The sequence below is a fragment of the Vicugna pacos genome, chromosome 28 (assembly GCF_048564905.1).
Source record: "Vicugna pacos chromosome 28, VicPac4, whole genome shotgun sequence".
Classification (NCBI taxonomy): domain Eukaryota; kingdom Metazoa; phylum Chordata; class Mammalia; order Artiodactyla; family Camelidae; genus Vicugna; species Vicugna pacos.
The window spans coordinates 8,831,525-8,853,104 of NC_133014.1; the positions used below are offsets into that span (position 1 = coordinate 8,831,525).

The 21,580-nt window shown below is 48.9% G+C and overlaps 1 protein-coding gene across 1 annotated transcript in view; it reads right to left on the reverse strand.

Annotated features, from left to right (window-relative positions):
- The window catches only part of CNNM4 (cyclin and CBS domain divalent metal cation transport mediator 4), a 34,154-nt gene extending 25,114 nt beyond the window's left edge, over positions 1 to 9,040 (reverse strand). Inside the window, exon 1 of the mRNA XM_015238830.3 lies at positions 7,557 to 9,040. Coding sequence (XP_015094316.2) covers positions 7,557 to 8,955 — 1,399 coding nt within the window. The 5' untranslated portion in view covers positions 8,956 to 9,040. The remainder of the gene's footprint in view (positions 1 to 7,556) is intronic.
- Between the last annotated feature and the right edge of the window lie 12,540 nt (positions 9,041 to 21,580).

A 21,580-nucleotide genomic window follows, 5' to 3' on the forward strand; every position in this document is an offset into this window, starting at 1 on the left:
GTGTGTGTCTGCCTGTGTGTGGGTGTGTGTGAAAGCATGCTTCTGTGTGTGTGTGGGAGTGAGCCTGGGTGTGGGTGTGGATGGGGGGTTGTGTGTGTGTGTGAGAATATGTGTGTGGGTGTGGATGTTTGTGGATGTGGGAGTGAGTCTGCCTGGGGGGGGAAAGGGGAGGGAGCCTCCTGCCAACCCAGGCTCCTGGCTGCCTGCTGGCCAGAGACCAGGTGTTCCAGAGAGCCCGGGAAACCAGTCTTTCGAGAACCCAGCCCAGGTCACAGTAAATGGGCCCTGCAGCAGGGAAGCGACTCCGACCATAACCTCTGGGAAAAGCTCCAGAAATCCTAACTTTAACCCACAACCAAACAGGCTGGCGGCTGCACACCCCAGCCCGCCAGGCGCACCTTGTCATCCACACAGCGCTGCCCAGCCCTCAGTGAAATCCTCCCAGACGCTCCTCCTGAGTCCCAGGGATAAAAAAGGATTTCATTTCTTATCAAAGGAGAAATCTGAAGAACCAATTTAAACTGTGTTTCAAAAAGCAGGACACAAAACTACATAGACAATGATTTCAAAGTGCAAATTCCTAAGGGCAGCTCATGGGAGAGATTGGCTGTAAAAATGAAAATTTTGATCCTGTTGTGTTACAAGATTTTTTAAACTTAAAAAAAAAATCTCTAACAAGTTATCACAATAAATCAAAATATTAAAAGAGGTTCTTTCTAGATCACAGGCTTGTGGACTGTTTTGATTTGTGTATGTTTTCTAATGCTGTGATAATGAGATGGATGTCTTTTTAATTAAATTAATGAAAAGAAAATTACATAATAAATGGAACAGGAATAGACTAAGTAGTCCAGAATTCAGTCTATGAGATGAGCCACAAAGCCTTTTACAACTGGATGTCCTGGGACGCTCAGGTGCAATGAGAGGGGTAAGCTGAGGTTCAGGGCAGGCAAGCACCCTGTCACAGGGCAGCTGTGCCCGACGGCAGACAGAGGGGCTCACAGGACAGGAGGGGGACTGGATCAAATGGCAGCAACAGCCCCAGAAAGCTTCTCCCCATCCTCTTCTCTGAGGGCCATCTTGGGCACCTCTGGAAAATTCCATAACCTTCAAATCCTCCTGGCAAGTTCTGCTGAGATGCTCAAAAACTCCCAAAAGCAAGAGGAAGGCAGAGAGAGCGCCAGCCTAGGAGAGTCAAGGCAACCTGTCCCTCTCCACCAGCTGGGCTGAAGGAACCAGGGGGTTCTGGTAAAATCAGTCACCAAGTCAGGGATAGAAGGGCCTGGTCTATCCTCCCACTCTGGGCATACTCTCCCTGGCCCTGTGACCTCTTAGAATGGGTCTAATAAACAGGTTCTCTGTCCCAGCCCTCGAGGAGACAACACTGGCACCCAAAGCACCATGCCTGCCCCTCCAGGATGTCCTAGCTGTTCAGTTACCCAGCTCATCTGCATCACAGCACTGACCTGGGGGATGGCACATGGTGGTCAGTACCTCCCAGCCCCTCTGGAAAAGACTGAGAGGCAGTCACTATATGCAGAAGCAGTTTCCCCTGAAGTTGGCGCCAAGAACCAAAAGCTCATTTCTCACCCTGTGGTCTTGTCCAAATGCTCCCAGAACAAGAAGCACAGATGTGAAAAATGCCCTGTCTATTTCCCCTTGGAGACCCAGCTGAAATGTCGCTCCTTGGAGTGTCCTCCCAGACATCTACCGACAAGACAAGTGTCCACTTCCCCAGGGTCCCCTGCCCCTTATCCACCTCTTCTGCAGAACACAGTTCTGGGATTTTGTGTTTCTGTGCACTATTTTCAAGATTAAACATCTGTCCAATCCTTCACGTCCTGACCAGGTGTCCCAGGGACGCTGGAGCCGGTCTCTTGAATTAGTAAACACTGCTATGATCTAAGAAGCTCTTATTAGGTAACACTGGCCCTAAGGCTGTGCCTTCCAGTACCCGAGTAAGAGCTTTTGGAAGAGATCTGTAAACAGCAGACAGGTGAAACCACTCTCCGGCTCCACGGTGGAAGCCACCCACGGGCACACGATGCCCACGAGGGGAAGGGGTGCAGCAGCTGCCATGAGCAGTGCACTAGAGAGAAAGCCAGGAGGAGCCTGGCCAGCATTTTGTCAGCTGCCCCACTGGCTGGCATCTTTGCCCCAGCAGGCAGCTCCTGTCAGTCTCTCGGATACACTTGCCCCCAGGGAAGCTTCTGGAGATCAAATCACAAGCTCAGTTCAAGGCTGTTTCCAGGCAGAGCTGTCGCAGACCAGGTGCACAGCTGCCTTCGCTCTCCGCTCCAGAGGCCGCCCTCTCCCAGCACCTGGTGACAACTGTCCCATCCCACAGTAATGCTCGGTCCTTGCCCTGTATGACCTCCCCTGGAGGCTCCCCAAACCATACCCGCTTGGCTTTTCCCCATCTCGCCAAGGGGCCGCTTGGGCCAGGCTTCTCTGTGCCTTGCACACTCGGCCTGCTCTTAGCTGACTCCCAAACCTCGTAGCCTGCCCCTGGCCTCACTCTCTAGCCCTACATGGCACTTTACCAGCGCACCAGCCAGGATGGACTGCACCCTTGTGCTGCTCGGTGTGGTCCAGGACCAGTAGCGTGGGCCTCATATGAGAGCTTGTCAGAAAGGCAGACTCTTAGGCCACACCCCAGACCCTCTGAGCCCACATCTGCACTCTAACAAAATGCCCGGGCGGTTCGGGCACACATTCGAGCGTGAGAAATTGCTGCATGCAATGCTGGGCACAGGAGCCTGATATGATACACAGTCACACCCCTCCCTCCACCCCCACCACATGGGCTCTGCTCCCTCCTTTCCCCACTTTGGTTAAATGACAACATCAACCTGAATCCCAAGCAAAAACCTAGATGTCCACGACTATTTCCCGGCCCCAACTCAAACATCTCCATCATAATCACTGGGTCCTGTTATTCTGACTTCAGAAGCAGCCCGAGGTGGAGGCTTTCCTGGGCCCACTGGGCCTCCCCAGGCCGCGCAGGCTAAGCTTTGTTTACACACCTGTCTCCCTGGTAGATGGGGACTTCTGTGAGCAGGGCTGCTAGTCCTCGGACTCCCAACAGTTAGCACACTGTCTGACACACAGGCTTCCAAAAATTAGATGTTTGTTGAACAAATGAAAGAACAAGCTGGAGGAGGTTGGAGGGGTGGGGTGGGGTGGGGGTGGGTTGGGAAATGAGATACTTAAGGTGCATCAGAAGGTAGGAACCAAAGGCAAATGCAAAAATTATGCAGCATTCTTTCTTGCCTTTATAAAACTGTTTCAGGAATAAAATTAAGCAGGTGGGGGAAATGTGCTGCGGCACAGATAGAAATACGGGAGGAGTTTTTGATGAAATCATTTCTAGCTTTTTCCCTCCAATATAAAACCTGCAGTCTACGAGGAGCAGTAATAGGGCCAAGGTTACCTCAGGGGTCAGTGACCCAGCCGGGTGGAGTTTAAACACAGCTCTTAATGGGGGGGGGGCGGGGGGGTGAGTTGGTTATAAAGTGGGTGGGGAAGATAAGATGACTAGAGAAGGGGCAGCGATGCCCCAAAGGGAGGGGCCCGGTGGAAGCTGGAGGGTGGGTTTCTGGAATGGCTGGAGTTCCTCAACTCTCTTGGTGGAGACTTCAGTCATTACTTTTGCTTCCAGGGTCTGGGGAAGCATCTGCAGTGAAGGAAATAACACAATTGGGCCAGGAGTGGCCCAAGGAGACTTTGTTTTAAGATTTCAAGCTGTAGGCAAACTCAACCACAACATCCAGGACTGCAAACACTTCTAGGTTAGGTTGAAATAGCAGGACCAAGGTTCAAATGGCAGGAGCCTCCCAGGGGCCTTAAAGCTCTCACCAACTAGCAGGTCTTACTCCTAAGGGTCTGCAGCATCAGGCACTATGTCTTGTACACGGTGTTGGGTTCAGTAAATATCTAATGATTGCTGCCTCGTGTTGGGAGGCAGAAGCAGCTGGGAAACTGTAACCTCCTTGCTTTAGTCTCTGGACAAGGCTCAGCCCCCCAGGCCTGCTCCCCCAGGCGATGCTCTCCGAGAACCTCTATCTCTGAAGTATATAGAAACATATTCATGACTCACACTAATGAATGAAGCCCTGTTAACTCCTGATGGTCAAAGACTGCTTATTCAGAGAAACTAAGACTCAGGGAAAGGGAATCAAGATCCTAAACTCTGCTTTTTAGTCCTTGACCTGAACCTCTAATAAGTGTGTCACCACAGGAGCTCCTCCTGGCTTTCTTGGTATAGCTGGAAATATCAAGTCCCTGGATAACAGCACAACACACTCATTTTTCTTTATCCTTCATCAGCTCTTCAAAATGCTAACACTTCTGGAGAAAATTCTCTCTCAGACCTGACAAGTCATTCATTCAGTGACTTTTTTACTTTTTTTTTTTTTTTGGAGGAGGTAATTAGGCTTTTATTTAAACAGAGGGACTAGGGATTGAACCCAGTACCTCCTGCATGCTAGGCATCCACTCTACCACTGAGCTATATACCCTCCCCACTCAGTGACCTTACTGTGTGACAAGAACCATCTTAGGGGCCAGTGAGCCCCTGAGATGTCTGTCTTGCTCTTTGGAATTTATATTCTAGTGGGAGGAGACAGACAATAAAAAACAAAGTAAACTCATAAATTACATGGTTGTTAGAAAGTGATATGTGCTAGGAGAAAAAAAATACTTAGCACAGGGTAGGGGAGATCAGGCCAGGATGGGACGGGGGTTATAGTTTTAAACAGGGTAACAGGAAGGGCTCACTGAGGTGAAGTTGAAACAGACAAGAGGGAGGGGAGAGTGAGCCACACAACATCTGGGGAAGAACATTCCAGCCTGAGGGAACAGCCAGGGCAAAGGCCCTAGGATGGGAGTGTCCTCAAGGACAGCAAGAAGGCCTGTAGGGCTTGCCAGAGTTGCCACTCATTTGTGGCTCATTCATTGTTTGACAAACATTTTACTGTTAATCTCTCTGCCAGGCAACTGAGTAAACACTAGTTAAGGCAGGATCCCTACCCTCAAGGAGCTTATAATGCTGGTGGGTAAGGAGGAGATAAAGCGACCTTAAAAGAGGATTACACCCAGAGCAGAAAAGACTGGCAGAGTTCAGGGCCCTCACCAGGCCTAGAGGTGCTGAAGGAGCCACTGAAACACAGAAGAGACCCTCAACTAGACTAGGCAGGTACCCCAGCTCTGATTTTGGTGCTGATGACAATGCTGGCTATGTTAACCTGGCTCACTGGTTTTTCTCAGCTAAAAAAGAAGCCTTCATAACACCAGATTTGTAAAGAATAACCCTTTAAGTTGCAGATGTACACAAAAGGTTTGCCATGTTCTAGAGGGCCTTGGACTGAAAAGGTCTGATGGAAAGACTGAAAGATGAAAAGACTGAAAAAGCTAGATGGACCGATCTGGGAGAGGCCACACTGCAGGGAGCCCAGCGTGGCAATGAGTTAAGACTGGGAATCAGGAAGTGATGGTATAAAAGCCCAGGGTGTGCTGTTTCAGGGTGACCATCACATCACACTCGCATCTCCAGGGCCTCATGCTGCACTGGGCAGACTGTGTTTCCATGGAATTATCAGCACCCACTCCAGGCCTCTGCCTCAGGCTACTAGCCTCTATTGGGAGAGACCAGTGGACTAAAATGTGCATCTGCAGAGCCCCACTCTGGCCTGAGAGATGCTGGCTCTGTTTTCCCAGCCTCAGGAAGTGGTACTTTTTTTTTTTTTTAAAGACAAGCCCAAGGCTGGCCTCGCCAAGACCCAGGAAGCTCCCATTCTGCCAACCAAGGACTGGGAAGCCTGGACAAGCCAATTCACACAGGCTGGATCCAGATCCAAGCTGAACATGCAAACCTGCTTGTTGGGTGTGTCACCAGCAACAGTCCCTAAGACCACAGAGGTAGTAAGGAGGAAGCCGCCCTGGTGAGTCCTAACCTGGTTTCTGACCAAGCAACCTGGGAGAGGTCCTCCAGGCCTAAAGACTGCAGGGCGGGGGTGGGACACAAATCCTCACTGCTCTTCCATTTGGACTCGTACCTGGGAGAAACAGGTTCCTGGGTCAGCCTGCCCATCGAAGCCCCCTCCAGGCTGTGCCATCACCACCAGACAGACGTCTATGTCCCTCCAGTTCCTCTGCAGTGAGACCACCTTATTGGGCTGTCTCCCACGCAGGCTTGTATAACTCAAGTCCTCCTCAGCTCTGATTCTGAGATTCAGTCTTTCAAACTGAAGGGAGGGTACCAACCCCCACCCCCGGCTCTGACCCCAGCATCCTCCCCAGGCCAGCTCCTCCCTAACCCACTCCATCACCCGCTGATTCAGCCATTCTAGGCTCTCTCCACTCGCTGTTCCAGAAATGAGTGACAAAGGACTGTGGGTCTTGCTCCCAGCTAGAAGCCAGAAGGCCTCAACAGGAGTCCCAAGTCCCCGGCTTTGGGGTGAGCCTCCTCCCTCTCCCCCATTCCTTTATAAAGAGCTTCGCTTTCTGCCTCCTCACTCCCTTTGGCCTAGGAGGGTTTTACTCCATAATTGCCTTGTTTACTGCCACTCTGAGGACTTTGGAGTGGCAGAGGTGGGAGGCAAGTTTTGTTGAAAGTAAAGGGGTGTGTGCCCTGAGCTCTGAGGCTGGCAAGTAAACCCTCCCAGTGTCTAACTACCTGAGAACCGGCCAAGAACCTAGGTGAGAAAAAAAACACCAGGCAACGCAAACTCAGCTGAAGATTCCCAACGGATCACAGTGGGGAAGCTTATGTTTGGCGCCTGGGAAAGACAGAACAACCAAAACTTAATCTGCTCACTTCTGCTGAATAGTTGAAAGCATTACTTGGCATTGTTCTGAGCGGGGAGCCAATGAGAGCCCTCCCAGTTCAGCTTCTGTGGGTCAGGAGCTACAGGGCCACGGTTCCCCTGCTCCAAAACCTTCTAGAGCACCAAGCTCTGGACAGATCCTGCCCTGACTTTTGGGCTCTTCACAAGGCCCCAGGTGACTCAGTCTCTCCCCCACTGACAATTGAATTGATCAGCAGAGCCTAGACCCAGCTGAATGGGACCACCTGCTGGGCCACAAGCACATCCTTTGCTTTCCCAATTCAGCTTCTCAGCTTGCAGGGTTCCCTCTGCCTTAAGCACCAAGTCTCCGCAGCTTTCAAGGCTCTCCTCAAATGCTCCCTCCCTCGTGAAGGTTTTCCCCAGCCCCAATCAGATGTGCTGGCTCTGGTTCCATGCCCTAATCTCCATGCCCTGCTGTTGGCCTCTCTCAAGGCATTAGCCTCATGCAGTTCGGCTTCAGTAGCTCCTGTGTGGACAAGTGTGTCTTGCTTGATTCACCTGAAGCACAAAACACAGTCCCTGGCAGACAGCAGATGCTCAAAAACTGTTTCTGCTGCCCTGTACACCGTTCACCTCCGAGGCAGAGGACGTGCTGGGCAAAGGGACACAGAGTCACACGAATGGAACACTAAGCTCAGCAGACACAAAACAGCCACGGGTACAAGCGGTGCCACAAAGAGTGAAGCGGGGAGCTGCGCCGGGCCTTACCCTTCTTGAACTCCTCCAGCATGGCATCCAGCTTGGTGTCGTGGAAGACGAAGTGCACTGGGTGGTTGTAGAAGCGGGTGATGGTCTTGAGGGGGGTGCAGTCATCCGGGTCCACGAAGGCCAAGTCTTTGACGTACAGAATATCTACAATATTGGACTGCTCATCCTCATACACGGGGATGCGGGTATAGCCGCTCTCCATAATCTCCGACATGGTGTTGAAATCCAGGATGGCATCGCTGCGGATCATGAAGCAGTCCTGCAGCTGGGTCATGATATCCTCCACGGTTTTGGTCCGGAGTTCCAGGGCGCCCTGGATCATGTTCAGCTCCTCTTTCACGAGGTCATTATAGGGCTCCGTCACCTTCAACATCTCCATCAGCTTCTCCCGATTGTAAACGGTGCGAATCTCCTGGCCCAGGAAAAAGTCCAGGAGCTTGCTGATGGGAAAACTGAGAGGGAAGGTGAGCAGCATAAATAATTTGGTGAGAATGATGGTGTTGGCACCCACAGCCAGCCCGTGTCGGGAGCACAGGGCCTGAGGCACGATCTCCCCAAAGATGACAATGTTAATGGTGGAGGAGGCCACGGCCATGATTCCAGACCCGATAAGGTTGTCTAGAAGGATGGTGAGGGAGGTGTTGACCAGCACGTTTCCCAGGAGCAGGGAGCAGAGCAAGTAGTTGCCCTTGCGTCGGATGGGCTCGATCTTGCGGGCGTAGCGCCTCTCCTTCTGAGTGCCACAGTTCTGCACGATGCGCAGCTCCACAGGGTCCAGGGCCATGAGCCCCAGGTTGAGGCCAGAAAATATGCCTGACAGCACTAGCAGCACCATAACGAGGAGGATATGCAGCCAGAGGGGCAGAAACTTCTTATCCTCCACCATGAAGAGAAGCGAGTCCTTCTCCGCCCACCTCTGCCAGGGCCCGTCCACCCCGGCCCGGGTGCACAGTGCATATAGCTTCTTGTTCTCGCTCCTCCGGAGGAACTTAGTGAGCACCACCAGTATCCCGGACGTGTCCCCGCGGCTCACATTGATCAGCTGCTGGACGACCAGGTCCTTGGTGAGCTCAGGGCAGTTGGTGGAGTTGTGGATGGTCTCGGCGTTGTCCACCTCGGTGAAGGAGATCAGGTTGCTGGAGATGGAGCCCAGCCTCTGTCCGTACAGCCTCAGGTTCACCATGCTGCCCTCGGACACGAAGATGCTGCCATCCGGCTTTGTCCCACACGATTTGTTGCAGCTCGCCAGCCTCATGCCCAGGACCGCGCCCCGCTGGGGGTCGCCCTGGCCGCGGGCCCCCAGCGCCCACAGCGGCACCAGCAGCACCAGCGCCGCCAGGAGGAGGCGCCCTCGGGCCGGCCCGGCGCCCGAGCGCCCGCCCTCGCCCACCGGCGCCATGTTGCTCCGGCTGGGCCGCCGCCGCTCCCCGCGCCACGCCGCGCAGCCCCTCTCGCACCGCCGATCCTGCCGCTCCGCCGCCGCCGAGCCAACTGCCCGGGCCGGCGGCCTGACGTCAGGTCATCGCCCCGCCTGCCCCGCCCCGCCGGCACACGCACCTCATTTGCATGCTAGGCCCCGCCCCCGGCGCGCGGCTTCGGGGCCCGCCCTCAAGGAAGTCCGGAATTTAAGGTGGAGAGGCGCGGGAGCGCGGGAGCGCGGGAGCCGCGGGCGAGCGCGTGTCCCGCTCTCTTGCTCGCTCGCCTGTCGGCGGTCGGCGCGTCCGCGCGGCTCCCGCTGTCCTTTGCCCGGACCCAGTCTCCTGTGTGCGCAGTTCCCCTTCTGCCGCTCAGCCTGGCCGCGCTTGCTGGGCTCCTTCCTCTTCCCCAAAAATCTGCATTTCGGGGTGGTGGCCCTTCTCTGTAGGAACCTCGGAAGTAGCACCATGTTGTGCTCAAGCGAGAAAATTATTTTCCCTGCTATTAAAAAAAATAAAAAAGGATACCTGAGGACGTAAATAAGCCTGAGGGAGGCCTTCAAGTCCACTGGCATCGTTCTGGCCACTGCACTCCTGGGGTTCCTGCCGGCCTTGTCCCAAAGCCAGAAGTAGTTCCCGCAGCCTCAGCCCTTAGGTCTCCTTGCTGGTGGCGGGCAGCGGAGGGGAAGTCTGAGGAACTAAGGATACAGAATGTTCCTACAGATAGAAGGGCCAGGGTCTGCCCTGGGCTTATCTCCTGTCATTTTCATTTAGGATGCAAATGTTGAGCACCTACTACGGGCCAGGTACCTGTTCTAAACTCTGACAACGTAGCAGTGAGTACAGCGGAGGCCAAAATTCCTGTTCACTGGAGTTTGCAGTCTAGGCTAGAAAACAGGCAATAAACAAATAAATATATATATTTTTTAATCCTCCAACAACCCTAAGAGGTAGTGTGATTATTTCCATATTACAAATGAATAAATTGAGTCTAGGCACAAAGCAAGGTCCATCCAGACTCATGTTTAAAAGCAGGTTTGTGTGACTTCAGTAAAGCAAGTTGGAGTGTCTCTCAACCCAGATTTCTTCATCTGTAAGAAGGGGGTGAGAATAATGATATAGCACTTCTTCACTAAGCTGGTGGGAACCGCGGGCCTTGGCATTGAACAGGACAGGGTAACTCTGTGAAGGACCTTTGGCTGTGTAGTTGTTGTTGTTGTTGTTGTTATTGTCGTCCTTCCGGGGCCAAACCCCTAACCCCAAATTGTGGTGGTGACTGAGCAGCTGGGGCGGCTGCATGTGGAAACGAGCTGAAGGGCGCGGCGCCGGGCCTAGCCCTGAGATGACTGCTTCCTGGACAGCCCTACCTAGGTGTCAGTCGGCAACTATGAACCGAGTGCCAGGCACTCAGGGTGTGGGGGTAAGACCAAGGCCACCCATCCTGTTAGGGGGAAGGAATGAGACAGACAAACACCCTTATAATAATTGAGAGGTGCACTGACAGAAGGATCAGGTACCAGGTTGAACACTGGATCTCCAAGCAAGCTTTATCCCAGCCCCAGAGACACAGAGTCCATTTCACTCTCCCCCTGCACAAACACTTGTGTTTATTTTTGTTTTGGTATACTGTTTGCCAGTAAAAGCAACAATCAATACCAGCCCGGAAGAAACTAAACAGAGAGGAGCAATCCTGTAGTGTTATGGCAGGAGGCGAGGTAGCAGAGGCCTGACTCAATTAAGCGCTGTTAGCAGGGATGGAGGAGGCTGCGTACTAGGCCAGCCTGAAGCAGTCCCTCGCAGGTAGGTGCCTCACTTCTTATTCCACAGTGAGTGTCCAGCCTTATAGTTTTCCAGAAAGCAAGCGCCTCCGGATGGGCCAACACAGAACAAACGCAGAAAGCAGAACCTTTGACTGGCTTTTCCCTTCCATCCTCACCGACCAGGATGAGCACCACCTGCACCACCCTGGAGCAAGTCCAGCTTTCAGGGATGCTCCTGCCATCCTCATCTCATCTCTTTCCAGCCAGCGTTAGGACTAGTGCCCTCCCCTACAGTGCTGAGAGTATTTCCCATTCTATTATTTGACCAATTGGCTACTTTTATTTTCCCCTTTTTGGACTGTCTATACTCAGAAGCACTCTCCATATGCAATGACCAAAGCCAGCAAAGGGAAGGAAAAAATAAGCTTTTGAGATACTTGGGTTAAAAATGCCGGGAGTGGTGAGAGTTTGGTAGAAAAAAATCAGTCTCTGCTAATGTTCACTTAATTACACCCAACCATGATTATATTCACATCTGTGATGGAGTGAACTGAGCTGATTCAGTGAGGTAAAGAAGTGAAATTCACCTTTCAGCATTATCCCAGGCAGGGGTCCATATGGTCTGTTCTGGGTTCCCATCCTAACTTAAAGGGAAACTTTCAAAACTTCCAGAGCCCTTGATGTCCTGCAAATGAAAGAGGAAGTATCATCTGTTAATAAATAGTTTATATGGTTTAAAAAAAGAAGAAGAAAGAAAGAAAGAAATTCCTCTGTGCTCTCCCAAGGACTTCGATCTAGCGGAGGAGACAGGACTCCCTTGGAAAAGTTAAATGCAGCATAACACAGAAAGTGTCAGAGGAGGTATTTGAGGCTCAGACTGGAGTCCAGGTTCATTCTCTGCTTCTGGCTTTCGTCCCCGGTTAGGGCATTTAACTTTTCCTCATCCGCAGAGTTCAGAAACTTCCCACAGAGTGCTGGGGACAGCATAGAGGGGGAGATGTATTAACACGAAGAATAGGAAGCCTGGACCACGGGTGGCTCCTGTGAACTAGGCTGTGAGAATGACAGAAAGAGAGCCGCCTCTCTCCTTTAGGGGGCAGACCTGTTTCTCTGTGTAGGGAGGAATACTTGACTCACCTTAGCTGCCTCCTTTTGCAAGTACAGAGTTTGGTGAAGGTCTTTCTATGAGGGGTCCTGGTTCCTGACCCCCGAGCATCCCAAAGCACTTCACGTATGACATTTGGGCCTGATGGGTTCTTTCCGGGCCCGATGCAGCATGTCTACACCTCCCACTCCTTTCTGGTCCTATGAAGGGAAACAGCCTTAAAAGTTTATTGCTCCTTCTGTGCCCAGCTGACAGCGAGGATCGGATGATGAACAAGGTCCTGAATTAGTAACCTGGGCTCTCCCGCCCCACTGCCTAGGCTGGGATCCTCCCAGGCTGAATTCTTAGCCCTCTTCAACCTCTGGGTCTGCATGACCGGGAGCCACTGGCAGAGCAGCTGCCCATCTCTGGTGGAACTCATAGCCCCACACTGGACAGAGCCCCCGGGGGTGTCGTGGGCCCTGGGGTATGACAGCCTGGTTGGCAGCAGTGGGACATCTTTTTGGAGTGAAACATGGCTGTCTTCATTACATACTGTGGCTGTTCACTGCCGTCTGTAAGACTACAGTAACCTTGAGCATTTGCAGGATACATCTGTCCCATTTAATTATCTCGAGAGGGAAGGGGCAGTCATCCCTCCACAGAAGAATGGAGCCAGCGTGGCGTTAACCGAATGGTGCGTTGACTCAAATCCCAACTCAGGTCATCCCAGCAAGTGGGGACATGAGGACCTGGTGTGACGATTTCTACCCGAGACAGACATTCATTGAGCCAGAGAAGGGGAAGAAAACATCAGGTCAGCAGATCCAGGCCAATACAGGGACATGCCTCTGACAGGAAGTCCAATGCCAGAGAAGCAAAGGGGAGGAAGCCTTTGTGTTAACTGGGTCAGCTTCAAGGCTCCTGTGGCCATGGGACAAACTGTTCTCCTTTGGGACGGGCACGAGAAGCAGGATGGTCCAGGCACAGCTCTGGAGGCACAACGGGGGGTGTGAGGGAGGGCTGGCTTGGCCAGCCTGTGTGATTGCCTGTGTGACCTGGGACATGGGGATACTTGGATACTGAGTGAGATGATGTCTGTGGCCCATAGTAAGAGCTCAGTACAAGATCAGTAACCATGATGATGATGGAAATGATGGGGCCGGGATTTTTAGAGGACATTCAAATGTCCTGAGCTTCATCCTGTCTCTCCATCCAATTTCAGCCACAGTCTTCTTGTCTTTTCCCTTCCCTTTCCCACGGAGGGAGAAGAGGAAGATGAGGAAGAAAGAAAGCTGGGGCACAGACAAAGCTGGTGGGGGTGGGGGTGGGCGGAAGGGTTTTCATACAAAGGGAGGGAGGGAAGCCTCTCACTCAGGACTGACCAGGGCCAAGATGGGAGAGATCAGAAACCCCTAGAGGCCAGGCCTGCTGGGAAGCCCCTGCTGTTCAAGGGCCCTTGTGAAGAGTCCCAGGCAGCCTCAGGTCTGAGAGGGAACTCAAGGACCCAGGACTCTGCCCACTCTCACTCTCCCCTGCTCCCCTCCTCCCTGGGTGCACTACAGCACCCTCTGTCCCTAGGACTGGCTACCCCAGCAAGCTTTTCCTTCTGCCTCCCAGAACACAAAGACCCTTTTCTTTCTTTTTGATTTTTTTTAATGGATGTACTAGGGATTGAATTAAGCATGCACTCTACCACTGAGCTATACCCTCCCACAAAGACCTTTTTCTATTTTAAGAGATTAACTGCTAATCACCAGAGAAAAACCAGGAAGAGCAAGATAACAAATGCTGAGTATTTACAAAGGCTTAAGAACTGTTTTTGGAACCATTGTCCCTAGTTTCTGACCCTTTTTTCTTAGTTGGCAGAAATGTCATGGGCTCTGACCCTTACCAGCTGGTGAATTGGGGCAAAGTGCTTGACCTCTTAAGACCTGGATTTCCCCATTTTAAAGATGAAGATAAAGAGACATTTTTCGCTGTATTGAAAGGACCAAATGAGCCTGAAGTTTGAAAACTCTGCTCTGTAAACCTTCCCCTAGGCCAGGACTTTCCATTACTATACTTTTCATTCATTTATCCTTTGTGTATTTTTATATTTTTACTGGGCTCTTAAAATTACAAAGTTACACAAATTCAAATAATGCAAGGTGTACAAAGTAGATCATGGAAGTTGCCTTTGCTCCCATTCCACTGCCCAGGGATCATCTTTCTGTAAAATATCCCTCTGCTGTCTACCCTCTTTATTTTCTTCTCTTTCCTCCTCTGGACTAGAAGCCATTCCCCAGGAGGCTGAGAACCCCTCAAGGACAAAAACTGTGTCATAGTCATCTGTGTATCTGGAATGCTCAGCATTCCCTATGCGTTTGTGGAATGAATTGGCTTTCCCCTTTTGGGGTGGGGGAGGAGGGAAGACAGGAAAGAACAGCTTTATTGCTTTACCAGGCAAAGGGAGTCACAGCAGGCTTATGCCTTAGAGACTGTGAGCCCATGGATTTCCCTTTTAAAGAGGGTAGGAATAATACTGTTGGGGGCCAGGGATGGGAAATGAGGAGGTATTTAGCCAGTAACTTTATATATAAAACTGTAACTGAGAAAACTGTTTCACAAGACTATATTTACTCCTTGATATAATTTTTGCTCAATTTTTTTTTTTTTTAAATTCGAGGCTGAGCGGCCCCGCCAGCGGGGCAACAGTACCTGGGGGCAAGCGTCCCAGCTGGACATCCGGGAGCGGAGCTCTGCCCCTCGGGCTCCGCCCCTCGCCTAGTGTCTATTCTATTTCTTTAAAAAAAAAAAAAATCTGACGCTGACCCAAATAAATTGATTTCTCGACAGGTCCACAATTTGAAAAATACTTGTCTCACGTATTGCCCACAGGCAACGACTGGAATTCCCTTCCGGGGAAGCCTATGAAAATGGAGTTAGAATGCTCCTTTAAGTAAATGGCACCCATGCTCACACTGCTTGGCATAAGCCACAGGTGGCAATAAATCATCCCAGGCAGATCAGTGAGCCAAGTTCCTGATTCCTGATTTTTTTTTTTTCTGATTCCCGAATCTTACTGGCTCCCAGCCCTACCCAGAAAGGGAGACAGCCTTTCAGATCTTTATTCTCAAGTGTCCAGGTTTCTGTAGGTTTGTCCCAAACAACTGCCAGGTCACCAAATACCTGTAGTCTTCAGCAACTAGCTCATCTTGCTGGCCTCAGGGCCTTTAACCTGAGACAACTGGATCAGATACTTTGGTTCAATCCAAATTTAAGTTCTTTGATCTGCAATCCTTCCTGGACATCCAAAGGAGGACGGTAAAGGCAAGACCAGTGAGATCAGATGTAGTGGGCATCTGTTGTTCAGGTCTGTCCATCTTCCTTCCCCTCCTTCTGGGAGTGGCACCTCCCTCTCCTCTGGGACGAGTCCCACTTCCATTTTCGTGCATTCGGGATGGGCCTGGACAGAAGTACTCCAGGCCACAACAGTTGACCCAGGGTGGGCAGGACACCAAGAAGGGCCAATCAGGAGTCTGACCTGGGTTTTTATACAGGAGGAGGATCCCTAAATCGAGATAATAGAAGCCCCAAGCTGTCCGCTCCCACATGCCCTCTCCTTCCTGAGGGCAGTATTTCCATTCAGCTTCATCTCAGCCCTAAAAGAGGGGTACCATTTATTGGTCTCCTTTTACAGAAGAGAAAAGAGAGATTTGGAAAGTTTAAGAAACCTGCTCAGGATCATCCCAAAATGGATTTCAATACTGTTCCAACCTATCTGGATTCTAAACCTTTTTAGCCAACCCCTGCATGTGCTGCCCATCTTAGGACTGGGGTTCCAGGAACAGAATTGCAGTGGGTTGACTGAGGAATTTTGCCTCAGTGGAGCCTTAACATGACATGGTTTTATTTCTTTTCCAATCAAGGCTTTCACCAATCGCTATCAGATTTCCCTTTTCCCGCCCTTCTTGAGGTCTTTGGTGGATCCAACTAAGCTTTAGTGTGACTTTTTGATATCAAAAATTCAGTCAGGTCCATTAACAACTGCCATCTCATTTTTTATTTACATCACCTGTGCCCGTCCCCTCCATCAGCCTTCTCCAGGTTGGGGTCCAGTGTCTGTTCTAGGGACTTGGAGTGGGGAAGGGCCTTGGTTAGCCTTTCAATCCCCCTACTGCAGCCAGTTTGAGGTGAGTATATTTGTGTGTGTGTGTGTGTGTGTGTGTCTGATGTTGATTCGAGAGGGTCATTTCACTCTTTCTTTATAGGGTTGAACTTCTCCAGCATTAGGGTTTGGTAGGGCAAGAGGGAAGAAAAGACAATTTCTCTTTATTTAACCTCCCACAGTTTAAAACTTCCTCTTTGTGGTTGTTGCTGCTTGACTGAGTGTTGTTTGTCTCCAGTTATTGGTTTCTTGTAGTGGGAGGTTTAGCTCAACCCCTGTTGGGACTCCTTGCCTCCAGTGTCTTATTGCCGGGGTACTCTTTGCCTGGCAGGCAGCCCCTCTTGTGTGAGTCAACCCAGTGGAGGCTGTAGAGATCATTCCATTCATGACCCGTCTTTCTGCCCCAGGTCTTCATTCTCTCCTCCCTTTGCCCTAGGAGTTGTGAGGCAGGACAGAAAGCCTGCTGCTGATGGTGGTATAAGGTACCAGTCATCCTTCTTGCAGGAGCCCACAAATTTTCTTAGAGCACCCCCCTCACTTGACTTTGAGAAGCATGTTAGTTATCTATTGCTGCATAACAAATTATCCCAAGAACTCAGTGGCTTAAAATAATAAACATTTATTATGTCATAGTTTCTGTGGTTCAGGAATTAGGAAGCAGTTTAGCCGGGTGGTTCTGGCTCAGAATGTCATGAGTTGAAATCAAAATGTTGGCTGGGGCTGCAGTCATCTGAATGCTTGACTGGGGCTAGAAGATCCACTTTCTTTTTTATTTTTCTTAACATTTTTTATTGATTTATAATCATTTTACTATGTTGTGTCAAATTCCAGTGTTCAGCACAATTTTTCAGTCATTCATGGACATATACACACTCATTGTCACATTTTTTTCTCTGTGAGTTATCATAACATTTTGTGTATATTTTCCTGTGCTATACAGTGTGATCTTGTTTATCTATTCTACAATTTTGAAATCCCAGTCTGTCCTTTCCCACCCTCCGCCCCCCGAATATCCACTTTCAAGCTCATTCACATGGCTATTGCAGGAGGCCTCAGTTCTTTTTCATGTGGATTTGTCCATAAGGCTGCTTACAACATGGGAACTGGCCTTCTCTGGAGTAAGTGATCCAAGAGAGAGAAAGACCAACCACAATGAAAGCCACAATGTCTTTTATGACCTACCCTAGAAGTGACATAAGACTACTTCTTTCAAAGTCTATTAGTTATATGGACCAAGATGGACATGCAGAGGCATGAATTGCAGATGGCAAGGACCACTGAGGGCCATTTGGAGGTTGGCTGTCACAGGAGGTGAGGGAAAAATCTTCTACTGTATACCCATCAATTGACAAACTTTCCCTGACCCTGAGCCCCAACAGCTTCTCTTAAAAATTGGGAATCTGGTCTTACAGGGATGACAGTTATAGTTGGAGGGCCTGCTCTTTGCGTAGATGTCCAATAGACCAATAAACCTAGTATTGCCAAAATTAAAATGTTGATTTCTTCTCCAAAACATACATCTCCCAGAATTCCCCTTCCAACAGTGTGTGGCAATTCCATCTTTGCAGTTGCTGTGGCCAAAAATCCAGAGTCATCCTGTACTCGTCCCTTTCTCTTATACTTCTGTCTGATCCATCAGTAAATCCTGTTGGCTGTACCTTGAAAATTCATCTAAAAATCCAAATACTTACCCCCACTTCTGCTGCCACCACCCAGGCCCCAGTTACCTTCCTTTCTCACCATATAGTCTCCTACTTGCCCTCCTTGCTTCTACCCTTTCCCTCCAACATTCTGTTCTCAAGGCAACAGCCAGAGCGATTCTCTAAAAACATAAATTATATTATAAACCTCCTCTGATCAAAACCTTCCAGAGGCTCCCAGTTTCTTTTAAAGTAATAGCCGAAGTCCTAACATTGGCCTATTAACTGAGGCGTTTCGTCCTAATCCAATTAGGGAGGGACAGAAGGTTCTTATTGGGGAGGTGATGTAATGGAAGCTAAAATTTGGAAAGTTGAAAAAAAAACAAAAACGAGAGGGGTGGGTATAATTCAATGGTAGAGTGCATATTTAACATGCATGAGGTCCTGGGTTCAATACCCAGTACTGCCATTAAAAAAATAAATAAAATTAAATAAAATAAAAAATTGGGAAGGTTAATTGTTGCCAGTGTGCTGGGTAAGTGGGGCAGAGGGGAGTCCAGCGAAGAAGCTGCCGTTGTAATTCAGATGTGAAGGGACAAATGACAATTAATTAAAAATTGCTCCCATTTATTCAGTACTATGTATCAGGCACTGCACTTTCCACTCCTTTCTTTATTTAAATATTGATAGCAATTTCATGAGGTAGGTGTTATTATTATTCTCTTTTTACAGGTAGAAAAACTGGGTCCCAAAGAGGTTTGATAACTTGTCATACAAGGTCATACAGCTAGGCAAGTTCAGCAGAGTCAAGTATTGAAACCCAAAAGTGTCTACTGCCAGTGCTTTCCAAGTTATCATTTTCATTTTGAAATGTTGAAACCAAGGGACATCCTAAGAGTCTTCAAGATAGAAAACAGAAATCTTTACTGTGAAACAGACATACATGAGTCTAAGCTGTTTAAAGAAATTCTGAGTGGAATATGATTTTAAAAAATTACAGCCATGTTTTTATAGTTGGGCTTCTTAGATATTAATCTTCAGTTTTTATCCATCAGTGTTTAGTCTTGACTTCTTGGCTTCCTCCCAGAGCCAACCACCCTCCATCTGACTTTGGAAATAGCCATGATCAGGCTGGCGTAGGATTCAGGCCAAGTTAATTTCCAAAGCCACAGGAAGGCTTTCCTAGACCCCATGGCTTCCACTCATCCTGAAGAGCCTGCCATTTCTTGCAGTGATGGGCTCTGCCTACTGCACAGAGTGAAAAATTTCAACTTCATCTCCCCTCCCCCCCATGGCTTCTGTCATAGCTGTAGCTCAGCTGTACCCATGCAGTTCCCCACTCACCCTGCTCCTGGAGAGCTCAGGGGTCCTCCATCTGTTCATCTTCCACAGGAAGAAGAATGAGGAAAATTATACCCACCAAAGCCTTTACTTAGCTGTTTGACCTTCAAAGCTATAGCTTATTGTGTATTTCTAATTAGAAACCCCAGTGGTAAGATTTGCATATTACACACTTCCACTCTGAGCCCCAGATTCCTCAGCAATATCCTCAAATGAGCCAGTGGTTTCTCTTTCATTTATAAACCTACTTCTGACAGAGGTACTTTCTTCTAAAGGGACCAAATCCACTGTCTCAGAACACAATTCAGAAGACAAGTGGGCAAGTCATAACCAAGCTTTACAAACAATAGTAATCTGTATACTTATAAAATTCTTTACAATATGCATGTACATCCTGTATACATTCTTTTTTTTGTATATATATTTTTTATTGAAGTATAGTCAATTTACAATGTTGTGTCAATTTCTGGTGTACACATTATGCTTTAGTCACACATGAATATACATATATTCATTTTCATATTTTCCCCCCATAAGTTACTATAAGATATTAAATATAGTTCCCTGTGCTGTACAGTATGAACCTGTGTTTTTTTGGGGGGGGCAGGGAGGAGGGCATCCTGTGTACATTCTTGAATGCTGTCAACAGTCCAGTGTGCTGGGTTTCATCACGCCCAATTTACAGACAGAGAATTTGAGGCTCAGAGAAATTAGGTAATCTGCCCAAGGTCATACAATAGAGCTGTTTTTCAAAAGGGCAGATGCTTTCATTCCAGCTCAAGTGTGCCAGAGTTCTCCTCCCTCTCCCCACCCCTATTCTGCAATTCTTGGTGATGCTTATGTCCCAACTCTGTGACAAGCAGGCATCTAGATGCCTGGAGGCAGTCCCTAATTCATAGGAGTTCTGCCACTTCATCAGAGATCTGAGATCTGGTCCTTAGGATGTTGATTTTTATCAATACAGACTGGAGACAGGTAAGTTACACTGGCTGAACAAGTAACTTAAGTGATAAACCCAAATATGAATTTCTTAACTAATATACTAATATTAGCAATATAATATACTAATAATTTCTTAATATACTGAGAACTTAAATTGCTAAAAGGGCTAGAATGTTCAGTGGGAAGTCCTTATGAATATGTTAGGAAAGTTGCCTTGTTTTGAATAACCAACACAGGATACTTAGAAATACTCTCTCCCCTGGACAGAATTAATGCACTGTGACATATTTTCATCACTTGACTGTTCTTTTGCTAGATTGCAGACTCCTTTCATTTCAGTTATGATAACATTGTATTGGATGGCTCACAATGAACCTTACAGATAGTTAATTACAGTTTTCATTCCCTGGAGGAAATTTAGAAAACACCACAAATGCATACTCAGCATATTTCCTAATCATCTCCAAGGGAGAATTTTAAAAGCTTTATGGTAACTGTGAAACATCCATAAAGCTCAAGGGAATCCCCATGTATCCATAACTCAGTTTCAATATTTTTGGAGGGGGTGGTTTGCTTATTTATTTTCTAATGGAGGTACCGGGGATTGAACCCAGGACCTCATGTATGCTAAGCAGCAGGCACTCTATACTGAGCTATACCCTCCCCTAGTTTCAGTATTTTTCAACATCCCGCTGCTCTTTTTTTTTTTCCCCCATCTATCCTACTCTCTCCACAACACAAACACAATTTTCTCTCAGGGCATTTTAAAGCAAATCTCTGAATCTTACCTCTAAATTCAGATGCAGTACCCTGTCTGAAATTCATTTTGTGAGCTGAGTACAAATGTCCTAATCTTAAAGTGGAGTAATGCCTGCCTTGTCCAACACACCAAATCAAGTATGTCAAAATGAGGCACTGGAGAGGGTTGTGGTTCTGAAAATTGGCTTCATGTCAAATTCTCTGGGTGGGGGGAAGATTTTCAAAGCCAAATCCCTGGACCCTACCCCAGGTTTATGGCTCAGGTGTCTGGGAAGGGGACCCAGGCATGTGTACATGCCCCAAACACTCTAGGCTATTTAAATTTGTGGCTTGTTGGGAGGTCAGAATTTGTTAAGTCCCAACTGGAAAGTAGTTATGTAGTTAGTGTTGAAGCTACTGTCACTTTTTATGCTCCAGGGTCTGCCGGGGAAACTAGGTGTACAAGGGGGTGTGGCCAAGTCAGCTGCAACTTTAGGGCTGTAAACGGCCCCAGCCCCAAGGCCCAACCTGCATCCCTGAGGAGGGAAGAATGGTCTGCCTGGCTTTCGGAGGGGTGATGTTAGGCTCTGCTTTGGGTCTGAGATTTGCGGTAGAGATGGATTTAAATGGAACGGCAAGGCTTAGAATTGAATGGCGGGAGGTAGAGGAAAAGATGGGACCAAGAGCCTAACTTGGAACCTCTGTCATGGGGTGGGGAGCATCAGGCTTTAAGGTGCTCCTGAGTGGAGGCACCTATTTGACTTTGAAGACAGGAAAGTAGAGGAATCAACCAGAACTCTAGAAAGGACCACTCAATTTGTACAGGAATGCCCCCGGCCCTGGAGCCCTAGATGGTGACTCGAGGGAGAAAAAGAGGACTACTAGGTGGCTGGAAGGATAGTAGGTCAAGACCTGACCCAGTTTTCAGAAGATGCCTCTGCGTGTTTGTCGGCA